Here is a 14,862-nt window from a genome sequence, read left to right as displayed (position 1 = left end):
AGACTAGAAGAGGCATGGTATCATTTCAGAGGTATTTCCAAATAAGCCATACTCTCTATGAAGGATAGACTGAGGGGGAAAAAAAAATCTTTAAGTTAATTATAATTCTTCAGATATTACAAGGTACCAAAAATCTGTAATAGAAAAATATCACTGCAAAAAAGAATCAATATATTTGGTGAAAGACTTCTAGAAATAGGGAATTAGGCTGAGAATTGTACCTTCTGCTACAGATCAGAGAATCTGACCTCTGCATGTAGCAAAGCAAGCATGGTAATCCACTGTTTATCTGTTGATAAAAGCAGAATTTGGATAAAATTTGCTTTAGAGTATATTTAAAATATTAAGCATATAAATGAAAACACCAAATGGAAGTGGGAAATAATACTGCCTGTAGATGTAAAAGAATATTTCAGAAAACTGACTATATCCTCAAAAAAATACAAACCAATAGACGTTCCTCCATGAACGAGGAACAGAAATTCATAGGAAGGAACAGCCTGAGATAAAAAATATTTCAAAAAATAAGACAAAAAAAAAGCCAACCAATATACAGAGTATCAGTGCCCTTTAAAAATAAAAATAAATCAAACATAAAACTAAAATATATCAAAGAAGGAAAATTTCCTGGACGGTGTACAAAATATGCAAATAGAATGAAATAATTATTCGAGTTCTAAGCAAAGTAAATTTAAAAAGAGCTAAACGTAGTTGTATGCTGGAAAATTTAGTTTTTAACTAAAGGGGAGAAGAAAAATGATCACATATACAACCAAATGAGACAAACAAAAACAACAAAAAAGCAAGTGGTAGTGAGCTCCCAAGAAACAGAAGTGAGTGTGATCCCACACTTGTGTTCAGCAACACTAATTCCAGAAGAGAACAGAACACCATATGGGAATTTCTGGCTGTTTAGGGATCCAACCTTTGTACCAACCAGAAGGTATTTCCATACTTAAGTCAACATAATGACATTCTTTAAAATATAAGCAGATGAAATAGGGGCGCATGGAAGGCTCTATCAGTTAAGCGTCAGACTTGATTTCAACTCAGGTCATGATCCCACAGTTCACCCCCTATCAGGCGCTATGCTGACAGCACACAGCCTGTTTGGGAGACTCTCTCACCCTCTCTCATAAGTGCATTCTCTCTCAAAACAAATTAAGAAAAGATGAAACAAAGTTCTATTTTTAAATGTAACTTATTAAATGGTAAATATTTAAAAACTGAGATACTAAAAAAATAAGAATGCAAGAATGGAAGGAGGTCTTGTGGTGGCAATGCAAGTCGGTAAAACATTGGTATCTCACAGATTCTGGCAAAATTTTGGTTACAAGCAATATGCACATATAAAATCATTCATGAGAAAAACATTCTATGTATACTTAGTATATACACACAAATGCATATATGCATAGCACCTAATATATACACATGTGCTCTATGTGTGTATATGGATATACACACATATGAAAATGGCATAAAAACAATTTAAATCAATAATCACAGAAATCACCCTGACAGCAAAATATGCATAAAGGAAATACAGTAAAGGAAAAAAGGAATGAAACTCCTTGTTTAAAATGGAGGGACTCAGAAAAGATAATTTAGATTTAAAATTCTGGCTATTAGACTAGTATACACAATACAAATTGGTAAACATCAAGGCAAATTTAAATTTGTATGATATAATATCTAGCTTTCAAAATACTCAGGGAAGGTACAGCTTTAAATCAGAGAGCGAGAAAACACTGTTCATCGAGGAAAACAAAGTGAAAACAATGGAAAAAGCAACTAAGTATGAAAAACAGAGCATACAGAGTATAATATCAGAAGCAAAACCAACCACTGTCATTATAAAAAGCAGAAAGCTACAGAATAATCCATGAATTAAACGACACATCATCAACTTATTAATGGCCTGTGGCTGTGGGCAGAGAATACTGACACATTATAAGAACACATGCATTCCAATTTCAGAATTTTTGAGGTATAAAGAGCTAAGAGAAACCTTACAACCAAGGTAACCCTGAGATGCGTTATATACAGAATATACAGCTAAAACAAAGGAAAAGAAACTAAAAGAGGAAACAAAAAATAAAAAGTAGTCAAAAGATAGTAACAGGAAGATAAAAACTAAAGGAGATTTCTGGTCCCAATTCTGAATTCCCTGGAGAAAGAATGTGATTGTTCTCAAGTTGGGCCACGAATTCACCCAGGCCCAATTAACTTGGTACAAAGCTGGCTTCCAGAACCAGGCCTCAGTGAAGGTTGCCCTGAAGGTCATTGTGAGCTGGGCAAAACTGCACGGGAAGTCAACACGATGTTACATTCTTTTCTTTTTCAGTGTCTTGGTTCCTTAAATATTTTCAAATTTGTGAGACATAATTTGCTAATGTCCCTAATTTCAATGTTCTCCCAGAGCAAGGATCATGTCTGACAATTCTTTCTTTTTCTTTTCAGTTCAAATGCAGTAGCAGACAGAGAGTAGCTACTCAACATATTCTTTTTTTAATTTTTTAAATGTTTTTAAAAATTTATTTCAGAGAGACAGAGAGACAGCACAAGCAGGCTTCAAGGTCTGAGCTGTTAGCACAGAGCCTGATGTGGGGCTCGAACTCATGAATCGCAAGATCATGACCTGAGCCGAAGTCGGACGCTTAGCTAACTGAGCCACCCAGGCACCCTACTACTCAACATATTCTTAACTGGCTTCTTTTTTCCTTTCCTAAATAGAATCCTTACAAAAATGGTAAAATGGAAAACACACTCCCACAGAATTTAAACTCTGATTTGTACAGTATGGTCCAAAAGATCATAGTGAGCTGCTTCCTTAACTTATTTATCCAATTAATAAAATCCATGTATTGTTTCTGAAATCCAAAATGACCACACGAACTCAGTGAAGTATTTTAAGATATTGGGCTTGCTGGATGTTGCAAACATAAACTTACATGCAAACTGGAGTTTAGCTTCTCTGCTGACAATTGTACCAAGTGAATTTGTCGCGAAACACTGGTAACTTCCTGTATCCCAATTTCTGTTGGGGTTAATGACAACCAGATTTCCTCCATTCAACTTGTAACGATATTCCATGCTCAGATTAATATCACTCCCATTCAGCTGCCACCTGTAAAACAAATGTCAAGGTTTCCTCTCTTAATGTATTTAAATTAGAAAAATCTACACTATAAAATCCACTGTAGACATCACCTCTCATAAATGAAGGCAATAAATATATTATTCTAGTGTGGTATACTTGAGCTTACACATGGCCCAGCTATTTAGCAGAAACAAAAGGTTAAAGTATAGTAGAAAGCACAACAGAATAGCCTCTAGAAGTTAAGGATTTCTCAAGATTTTCTGAAGAGGTGGAAATGACCTGTTCACCTGGCGGGACATTAGGCTGGGTCTGCATAGGCTAAGGTGAAGTAGGAAGTTGAGGTGATTATCTCATGTACTTCAGGCTGATCTCATGTACTTCAGACCGATCTCATGCTGCTGATGAAGGGGGCAGAGGGAAGAGCACACTTCTTTGATTTATGCAGACTGACTGAGCACATTTAATAAATTAATTGGGTAAGTGCTCAACTATCCATTTCAATTCGTCTGAGTAAATACCTAGCCCTGAGGCACTCTCCACCTCTCTCAGCCACCACAAAGCTATTTCCTAAATGACACTGTGGTAAAAGACCCTAAATGCCACTGATCGGCTCTGCAACAGTAAAGGCATTAACCCTAGAGCCATATTTATCAATAGGAAGCCAAAAGGAAAACGAAAAAAAAAATGTTGGTTTGTAAACAAGGGTTTTTAAACAGAAAAACCAGTTTTTAAAAGAGGAGTATACTTGACGCATCAAAGTAGATTTCACCTTGAAAACCTCAGAAATAAACCAGTCTCAAGAACACATCCATGGTATAAATTATGTCAGCTCCTTCCTAGCAGACTTAAATTTTACAATAAAATTGTGCTATCAATTCTAGCAATTTTTGTGTATTTTAACAACAATCATGTCAGTTGCTCATTGTAACTGAGAATATGGGTAATCTAATACTCATTTTATAGATGAGGATTTCAATAAAAAAGTTGAGTGAAATATCAACTGTCCCAAATGTCTCATTATTGGACCAGAAGTAGTACTCATTTTTTAATTTGAGCCCAGAGTTCTCAATTCATGTCATGTGTCATCTAAAAATTGTTATATAAAATATTTAACTATTACATGCTCTGAAAGCAAATAAAGACATGAAACGTGAATATTATCACAAAAGAAAGCACACAAAATACAGTTTGATATCATTTATATAAAGTTTTAAGATACATAAAGTAACATTAATGCACTAAACATATTTTAAAATGTGAAAATGATAAACCTCCACTTTAAGGTATTTTAAAGCTCTCATGGAAAGAAAGTGGGGTATGTTCAGGGACAATACTAGGAAATTTAGGTATTTTGTTGTATATATTTCTTTCTCTTTTTAAAAAATGTTTATTTATTTTTGAGAGAGAGAGAGCAGGGGAGAAGCAGAGAGAGAGGGGGTCAGAAGATCTGAAGCAGGCTTCATGCTGACAGCAGAGCCCAGTGCAGCACTTAAACTCACGAACTGTGAGATCCGGACCTGAATGGAAGCTAATGCTTAGCCATCTGAGCCACTTACTTGCCCCTGCTTTTATTTCTTAAGGTGAGTAGTGGTTATATGGATGTTCATCATTACTAGATTACTAGATGACGTGTTTATATCATTTTCCATATCTGAATATTACATAATAAAGCTTTAATGATGGAAGCTATAGGAAATAAACAAATGTATAAGTTTACTTTCATATTTCATTGATTTCCAGGCAGGTACAAATGTAGACAAACCATATGGGAAGACATAGTCCTACACATGCAGGGCTGGACTCTCAGAGAATACAGGGTCCAGACTCCGAGCTGGCAGCACAGAGCCAGATGTGAGGGTCGAACTCATGGTCTGTGAGATCATGACCTGAGCTGAAGTTGGACACTTAACCAACTGAACCACCCAGGTGCTCCATGTGGTTGGTTAAATTTTTAAGCAGTGAATGGTTTGTCAGCTTCTGAGCATCTTAATGCTTGCAGTGGGAAAAACTTGAAACTCAAATCAGAAAAGATGTAGTTAATTTCACACACTCTCATGACAAAGGGCACTTATGTTTTTGTTACCTACAAAATACAGTTTGTTGGGGAAAGGAGGATTTTAGATTTAGAGTTAGAATCTTTATGGCCTGACTAAACATGCCTGAAGGCTTCGTTTGAAAATTGTGTTTTTGTGTTTAGCTGATGAATAATAAAGGTGCAGTGGCTATGTGGAAAATTGTGAAGATAAATAAAAATATGGAGAAGCAATTCTTCTTGCCTATTTAATAGCTAGAAAGATTTAAGATATCATAAAGTACATGGGAAAATACTTTTTTGAATAAGTGTCTAAGGTCTGAAAGCTATCATCCCAAAGCTTTGACTAAACAACTAAAATGGAAAAGATTTTTTTCATGCATAAATGTTTCTTACTTCCTTTAGCTCAATCTTCATCATATAGACTGAATGCCTAGATTGTTGCTTTATGAGAAAAGGCAAAATCGACTCCCTTTTGGCTATGTTTCCACTATGCCAAAAGTAAGTACTTTGCTTCAGCAAACTCTTCAGAGCTAAGACATACCCTAAAGAATGTTAATTTTCTTTTAACAAAATGATACAATTATCTCTCTCCTTCTTAACACTATTCATTACTAAATGGACTTCATCCCCAGGTGATATAAAATTTCTCAATATCTTATTAAACATTGATTATTTTTCCTCTTGCTGAAAGTATGTGAATTAAAAAGGGCTGTATGGATTTAAGCTCTGAAATGTGTAAGGAATCTCTGGGCCTGAAATTCCAAATATTATCACATCCTGAGAAAATAGTGTACTTAAGTTCCCAATGCAAAATAGTCCTATTTGGGCCTGATTTCTAAATAATTCTCATACTTTCTTCTGCATAAGAAACCTTCAGGAAAACTGAAGGCATACACACATACTCCTTTTACAAAGTTTGTGTCCAATAAATCTACAAATTAGACTAATTTTCTTTGCAGTAAATTGTAATCGATTGCTCAGAGTTCAAGAACACAACACAGTAATAAAGTGTGACAGGGGAATGACACACTGAGGCCGTGAATTTGGGAAGCTTTTAGAGGTAGATACTGTCTTTTAGTTTTGCACATAGATAATTCTTTGTAAAAGATGCAAATGTCTACTTTTATGAATAAAGTGTGAAGTTCATGAGAAACTCTAGAGTTTCAGAATAAAATCTTTTGGAAATATCAAAATTGCTTAAAATTCATAAAAGTAACATTTGCATAACCAAATTCCATTCCAAAAGGCTTAATGCAGTGATCTGGAGCAAGAAAAGTCAGCCCATGGCTCTTGGGGTTGCACAGACCAGTATTTCAATCACATAACATTTACATTGTGCTCCAGAAACAGACTAACCTTGTAGATTTAGCTCAGTGGCAAATGTCACAAGATTAAGCACCTTTGTATAATCATCATGTTGTAACACTCTTGAATGATCTTATAAGTTCATTGCCAGCCTTCAGTGTTCAAATGCTCATTCTACACAAATTAGGATTTGCTTTTAGAATCCACAAGTGAGAAACGGTTTAATATTCATATTTCACAAATCTACTCATCTTAGTGTGGAGGTTATCTGTGATTTCATTTCTGGGCCGATGAGTAGAAGCTTGGAGCCGAAATGAGAAGTTCCTGGCTGTGTACTCTGCTAGCCTGACACAACATGAATTTGATCAATCAACTTCTAAAATCTTGTCTGCATCCTCTACACAACAGGGCTCTGGTATCTCCTCACTGGAGGAACACTGGGCAGGTGAGATAAGGTGAGTGGGCCAAGCCTGTACAATAGAATAGTGGGAGTCTATGGCAAATTTCCCCCTGAACATTTTTTGAGTACAATTTCTTTAAAACACCATGCCTTCCCTCGAGCCAACAGGTTTTGAATTTTGACTATAATAGCATGAAGTACCTGAGACAGGGGCTATTACAACTGGCAGTTACTACTTTTTCACAAAGAAAACTGTAACTGTTACTTCTGGGAAGTATGCTAAAACATCAGTGACTGAGGGTGTAGGAACCACTGCCTTCCAATACAAAGGACAAACTATGTGTGTGTGTGTGTGTGTGTGTGTCTATGTATGTGTATGTGTGCAAACATGAATTTACATAAGTTAAATCAGTACAAAAAGCCTACCCCTTCAGAGCTGAAAGGTGCTTTTGAAAGCATGACCTGTGTTTCATGAGGAATGTTTTAATCCCGGCTGAATTCCCACCATCAGTCATAATAGCTGGTGCATGGTAGGTTCTCACAGAAGTTTCCTGAGTGGAGTAACTTAGCCATAACTAACCTCCATATGGTCACCCCTCCCTGTGGTCAGCCATTTTAGTAATAATCATCTCAAAGATGAGGAAGGAATGCATACTTATTTCCATTTACTTTATTAGTTCTTACTTATTTACCATGCTAGTTATTACAGGATAGGGCAACTCTTACACAAAACCTTACTAGCACGAACAACAATCATGAATATAAACACATATGTCTTGGCACCAATTGCAGGCACTAAGTCCTAACCCGGGTGTTTTGCTAGAATGTGATAATATATGTGATTTATCTTCTATTTCAATAGCTATCTTCTATTTCAATAGTTATTTAAGAGTTAAAGTTTGGAGACCGTCGCCCCTTCAAATGGAAACTAACTAATCTGAGTGACTTCAGGTAGTTTCAAAAGAATCCCTAGATATAATTTATCTCACAGTTGCTTACACAAAGCTAATGTCCTTCAGGACAGCTATGCTACCACACAAAATCTGGTCAGGAAAACACAAATACAACAATATGCTGGTAAAAAAAAAAAAAAAAAAACAAAGAAAACATCACACCTTAGACTTCAACATAAAGTGAACGAAATAATTTGCTAAAATCTTTAGGGAGCGGGGCTAAGTTTGGGAAATAAGCCCACACTAAACGCTTGTTAAATCAACGGGCAATACTTTATTTGGGGGTTGACAGGAAAATTAGGAATTTAATCACAGAAGCAATTTGTGGTTTTAGCTGTGGCTTTCAAGTTAATAAGCAAATGCATTTGTGTTCAAATGCAATGTTTGTTAATATGTTTACTGAAGTGATGAGAATAATTGCAGCCCTTGAAAGAATGAATGTCTGAATTTGCATATTCAATACTTTATCCAAAAATAACCAGTTAGGCTTCAGCAATAATTGCCAAAGATATAAACGAGTTAAACTGTAATGCTGTGTTTTTTAAAACTTAAGTTTTTAAGATGTGTCTTATGACATAGATTTCCATTTCCTCTCACTCATTGATAAATTTTAAACATATATATTTAAGAAAAACACACTGGGATTAAAAGCAACTGTTTAGTTTACATAGCTATAGCCTTGTTCAAATTGATCAGTGATTGCCTTAAAATTACCACTACGAGAATTATAGAAGAGATTTGCCATTCCTGCTTTCTCTGAACCTGTTTTTGCTTTTTTCGGGTAGCAATGCTCCCTCACTCCCTTTGAAGAGGCCACTCTCCACAGGACTTGGTTTGACCACTCAGAACAATCCATGTCTCGGCCTCAGTGGTTAAGAATATGAATGTGACCCAACTGACTTAACCTGGCTTTGGTGGTTATGTGTTATCCTTCCTCCTCACCTCACTGTAAAAACATAAGAAAGAACAGCAACAGCTAGGATCTGAATTATTTTTATACTTCTATCTGTAATATCTAAAATCTAACTTCTACATTTTTCTTGGGTATTGACTGCTCATCCTATTAGCAAATTTTTTAATTTCATGTTTTTTCTGACACCAATCAGAACTTTTGATGACACTGGTAGGAAGGATGCCCTCTTTTTCCAGCTGCTATGGGGAGGGTATAAGAAAGGCGTGTGTTCCAGGCAATCAGCTTTATCACCTCGTGGGCGATCTGTCTTAAAATGGAGCCCAAAAAGGGAATCGATCCACACTTAAAAATATTCTCTAAGATATACTATTGACCACTTCTAACCCTCTGATCCTTCATGACATTCTTGACTCCTAAACATGGCCTAATCCCAAATTTAATTTGTTTTCTCCCATTAACTTCATTCCTTTTTTTTAATGCTCCAATTTAGCATGCACTATTTGCGAGGCATATGGAAAGTGAGGATGAATAATATATTGTCTTAACCTTTAAGGGGGTTACATCCTACCAACACAATCACACACTTCATTTTGGTAAGTTTTTTAAATGTTTTTATTTATTTCTGAGGGGGGTAGGTGAGGAGGGAGAGACAGAGAGAGACAGAGAGAGAGAGAGAGAGAGAGCATGAGCAGGGGAGGGTCAGAGAGAGAAGGAGACACAGAATCTGAAACATGCTCCAGGCTCTGAGCTCGCTGTAAGCACAGAGCCCAACGTGCGGCTCGAGCCCACAAACCGTGAGATCATGACCTGAGCTGAAGTCGTACGCTTAACCGACTGAGTTACCCAGGTGCCCCTCATTTTGATAAGTTCTATCATATAAGTAGGTATGGAGCATAATGGACACTATATCACTGGAGCAAGGAACCCAGCACAGTGGATATTAAGAAGGCTTCATGAGAGAGACAGTAACACAGCCAAGTTTAAAATGCTCTCTAAGAGATGCTGTCTACTTCCGCTTCCTTCTGGCACTATAGATATTCTTTCCTTTCTAATGGTTAGCAATCATGCCAATCATGTGAACATGTCATTGCTTTTAGTAGCTGACTTTAGGTGTGGGGACGAGAACTCATCAGCTGGAGAAGTCAGGATGCTAAAAGTTATTGAGCATAAGATAAACACAGAGAATCAGGCCTCCTAAGCAGAAAGGATTATATCTCTGTAAAGGCCAAGATAATTTAGAGGAACAAAAACTGTCATTTGTCATAAAGCATAAAAGTGAAATAACAGTGACATCAGATCTTACATGGCAACAAGATATATGTAAGGGGAAAACTGCATACAATCAAAATATTATACACATTCTACACATAGAATACATATAGCATGTACAAATATAATACATATATGGAGGCACGTATATTCCTAGATGTGGTACCATGTACAGTATTATGTGGCATGTGTGTATGTTGGTGTGTGCGTGACTGTGTATGTAGGGGCAACAAGCAAAATCAGACTTTTCTTCCTTACAGTTTACTCTTTCAAAAAATGGTGAGCAGAAATTAGTCTCTCTTATTTTCCTTTTCTACCTTATACTGAATTCATTTAGTTGATTTTTGGTCAATTCCATTAGAGGGAACCATATCTAAATGGGAGAAACTGTGGCCAGGGGAGATGATATTTTGCAAAGGTATTCAGTCTTTATAACATGGGGAGATGATATTTTGCAAAGATATTCAGTCTTTATAACATGTATATCCAGTATTGTTCACACTAATTAATTAACATAGTTTACTTATTACATAGAGCTGGAAGAGAATAATATTGTGGTTACTTCCTTTTGAGGAGAGAAAAACCAGAAAAACTTTGGATTTAAGGGTCAGTCTAGAGCAGTGCCATCCAATGGAACTTCCTGGAAGCATAAAAATGGTGACGGGTTCCTTCCAATACAGTAGCTATTAGTCACACATGTCTACTCAGTACTTGAAATAAAGCTGCTCTGGTTGAGGAAATAAAATTTTAATTTAACTTATTTAAATATACAGGGTCAACTTTTGGCTACTGGCTACCATACTGGATAACACAGCGAGACAATGTCTGGCTAGACATTTAGTCTAGCTGTGTTATCAATGTCTCAAGCTAGACTAAATGTTGAAAACATAAAGCCCCCATAGGCCACATTCCATTTTTAAGACTTTTTTCTTTGGTCTACATTATAAGAGATTCCAAAGAGAAAATACCCGAATTTTAAATATCTCTTGAAAAGCTTTTGTTGTACTTGACCACGATTCCTGCATGGTAACCACTAGCTAGTTCTGAGAAGCAGTTGTCACCATTCAATAGGCTTATAGCTGAATGCTGGATAGTTTCCAGTCATTACTCAATGTATCTATATGTTCTCAAGGCACATCCACCTCTTTGAGCTTTTTACCTGCCTGGTCCCCATTAGGTATCTGCATATTTTCCCCAGTCTAGCTCAAACATGTGGTTCTTTTAAAGGCTGAACGGCATCAGAAGTGACCAGGAATCTTCTTATTTGGGGTCTTTCATCTGAGTGAATTATGGAAGAGTGGGCATTTATAACCTATGAAAGGTCTAAGAAAATCCATTCCATTTAAAAAAGTTACTAATCCTCCCTCAGGGTAATCTCTTCCATTGTCGTCATCATCAGCAATTACAATGAGAATAAATACTAATTAACCTTTAAATATAGGCTTTGGGGTTTAGGTGGGGAGATGCAAGAAAAAAAAAAGAGAATAAAATTCTCAATTAAACCCTAACACAAGTAATTTCTCTTGTGAATTTCTGAACTTTTGGATGCCTAAGATGGCCAATTAAGAGTTCTTTTTACCCAATGGGAGAAACAAGAAAAGATCTCTCATCAGACAAATCTGCCCCAGTCTATAAGAGAGGCTGTGGACTTTCAAAGGATATTCTTTTATAAGGCTCTTAAACTTTATTCCAAATCTTGGGGAACAAATTTGGATTGTTCTTAACTTATAAATTTCACATGAACCACTGATTTTCCTCCTTGATACCTGTCTATCTGTTTCTACTTACAAACACTTACAAAAATGTATCTTTTCTCTGATTTCATGGAAAAGAGTAATACCCATTTTTGTGTCTTCAGTATTATTACACATTTAATATCATTTATCTGTAGTTCATAAAGGATAGTAAAAATATGAACAAGCAAGCAGATTTTCTTCTGAAATATTTGAAGAATTCTATAGACTATTACATGATTGACTATTAAAGTCAAAAGGCAGGAGAAAAAAATCAGGCCGTAACTGAAGGTGCTGCCTAAGGAGATAAGGTCGTAATTACAAACTACACTGTTGTATACTCCTATTTACTCCACCAGCATAAACTCTTACACAGATAACATGAGTAACGGGGAGTTGTTGCTATAGGAAAGCCTCGTATTTTTCACAATGTAGAGGTTCCCTTATGCTTTTTTTCAAGGTCTCGACTTCTAGTGACTATAAACCTTCAGTTTAAGTGGAATTTTATATTGGTTACAAGTCTTAACTTTAGAGAATCTTTAGAGCTTTAATGAAAGTGTCTGCTCTATTTGACTACAAACCAAGTATTTTAGAACCATACCTACCATGTTAAATTTCTTCATCTATCAGACATAAAAGTGATGGATCAATTTAAGTCCTATATCTCCTAGTCTTGGGTACAGATTCTGTTTTAAATGCAACATACCACATCCCAGGCCACATCATAAAACCAAATAGGCACTGTGTAAATGGCAGAACCTATACATGTCATTAGTATATTTAAGATACTCTCTGGCATTATAATAAATACCTGATACACAAAGAAATAAATGCAGCAAAAGGCGATTTCTGGATTTCTGAGCTCAAGACTTCTTGCTATTTAATAAAATTTTACAAATACAATTAAACTGTTAATTTAGAAATACACTCCTGTCTGACTAAATCGTGTATCTTGACAATTTTTCCACTGAATACATTTGTCATCAAATTATTCATAAGATAAATGCTAGGAATACAACTTTACTGACAACAGATAAACAGCCCACAGATGAGTCATTCATATGGATTCTTTATCATATTACTGTCACATCTAAAAGGATAATTTTCTGTTTCGGGAAAAAAATGAATGGATGCACTTGGAAGATGTTAGTTAGAATGTCCAATGAAAATGCTAGCAAAAAAATGTTCTAGGATAATGTCTCTCATTAAAGTTGATCTGTTCATCTCTCTCCCAAAGAAGAAAATATTTTCAGATGTTACATGTGCTTAAGTCTGGGTAATTGAACTATCTCATAAAATACAGATTCTTGTGGGTTTTTTTAACCTTATGTTATACTTTTCTCATTTCTACAGAGTGAGGAAGAGGCAGAGAGAAAACTTAGTACCTCTGTCAATTCTGGCCAGTAACCTGGGATTATTTTTTATGCTACTGAAAGTACACAACAGGTGCTCAATAAATATGTCCTTGAATATTATTGAAAGAAACTGACTTTAATTACTTACAGATGCAAAAATACAAAGGTCTAGCTTCTAACCCGATGCTGACCTAATTTGACAATGAATGTTGGCATCTATTATTTACGTGGATTAAGAAAACAATAGAAGTTCAATAAGGTCTACACTGCTACTCTCAACACTTAGAATTTTATTAACATAGGCTGAAGTTTGCTTGTTCTGCAGATTACAGAAGGGTTTTGCCAAGAAACTAATATTGTAAACAGTGTTTTTGAGACAAATGCTCACAGTATTCAAAAGAGCATGTTGTTCTCAAGGTGCCTCGAGCACTTTCTCATTGCCACTTACATGAAAGCAGCATATGCTATTTATAAATAATTCATTTCTTCATTAAATTGGGTCACCTGAGCACACATAACAGTAAAAATAGCTAATCCTGTAATTTTTTTAAAAGTAAATACCCATCGCATCCAAATCATCTACCAAAACCCCAAATGTTAATATTTTATCTTAAGCTGATGGGAATTCATATTTTGTCCCCATTTTTTCCCTTATACTTTTCTGTGATGTTTGAAGGTCTTCAGTGAACAAGTATTATTCTTATGTGAAAAAAAAGTCTACTAAACTAATATAATTTCTCTTCAAGAAAAATGAAAATGTTAGTAAAAACGTACTTTATTCCTCTGAGTGAACCTTCAAACACGTGCTCAGTAAAATGGTAAACAAAGAAGTACAAATGGCAAAAAGTACTTTTTGAAAATCTATGATTTCTGATTACCTTTGGAACATTTAATTTTATCCCCACCATGGATATGTTCCCAACGACTGCACATAAACTAATGAGTTTATAAATTAAATTACACTATAAGTCAGTGAAAATACTTTGTTTATTTAAGAGATTCTGCCCTGTCTTTTTCAAAACAAGGAATCTCATTGTAAAATGAATAATGAATCAAATATATACAGTATGGATCCAATGTTTATGTATCAGCTCTGCTGAACAGAGCAAACAGCTGCAGTTTCATGTATTATTTCTTACTGATGCCATACATATATTGAAGCAAAAAACCACAAAAATCCTAATGGCCACATTGTTATTTCTTAATTTAGATTTTCAAGCTTTCCACTGTACCTGTAATGAGGTGAAGGGTTGCCTCTTGCTTCACAATTTAAAGTTATTTTTTTATCCTCTGAACCAACAGGGAAAATGCTGTTGCTGGGCTCTCTGATGAACACTGGACCGTGTAAGAGAAGCTCACCTGTATGGGTGGGAGACATCCAAGAAAACAATCATAATAAGGAAAAGGCATTTTAGAATGGAAGAAGAAAAACAAGCGACCAGTATCTGCTCTTTAAAGCAAATGATCAAAGAGAAGGTATTTCTTCCCTTGTCCACAGCATGTGTTCTGCAGGCACTGTTTTGTTAATGATGACCAGTTACACTGTTAACAGCCTAATAACATGTATGAGAGAATGAAAATTAGTATGAAAACTATTGCTCTATTAATAAAATCCCTTAAAAACATAAATAACACTGTACTAATTACTTAATTTTTAAAATATATATTTTAAAGTTTATTTACTTTTGAGAGAGAGAGAGAGTGTGCATGCATGCATGTGTGAGTGGTGGGGGGGAGGCAGAGAGCAAGGGAGACAGAGAACGGCAAGCAGGCTCCACACTATCAGTGCAGAGCCT

General features: G+C 35.6%; 1 protein-coding gene across 1 annotated transcript in view; it reads right to left on the bottom strand.

Annotated features, from left to right (window-relative positions):
• The window catches only part of CNTN3 (contactin 3), a 222,488-nt gene extending 208,119 nt beyond the window's left edge, over window positions 1-14,369 (bottom strand). The window contains exons 1-2 of the mRNA XM_039230558.1: window positions 14,299-14,369; window positions 2,955-3,130 (exon numbers count right to left, since the gene is read on the bottom strand). Of these exons, the coding sequence (XP_039086489.1) occupies window positions 2,955-3,096 (142 nt within the window). The 5' untranslated portion in view covers window positions 3,097-3,130; window positions 14,299-14,369. The remainder of the gene's footprint in view (window positions 1-2,954; window positions 3,131-14,298) is intronic.
• Between the last annotated feature and the right edge of the window lie 493 nt (window positions 14,370-14,862).

The sequence above is a fragment of the Hyaena hyaena genome, unplaced genomic scaffold, assembly GCF_003009895.1.
Source record: "Hyaena hyaena isolate Hyena2069 unplaced genomic scaffold, ASM300989v1 scaffold_48, whole genome shotgun sequence".
Classification (NCBI taxonomy): Eukaryota; Metazoa; Chordata; class Mammalia; order Carnivora; family Hyaenidae; genus Hyaena; species Hyaena hyaena.
The sequence above is the reverse complement of the archived record's forward strand: the minus strand, read 5'-3'. Positions and strand labels throughout refer to the sequence as shown.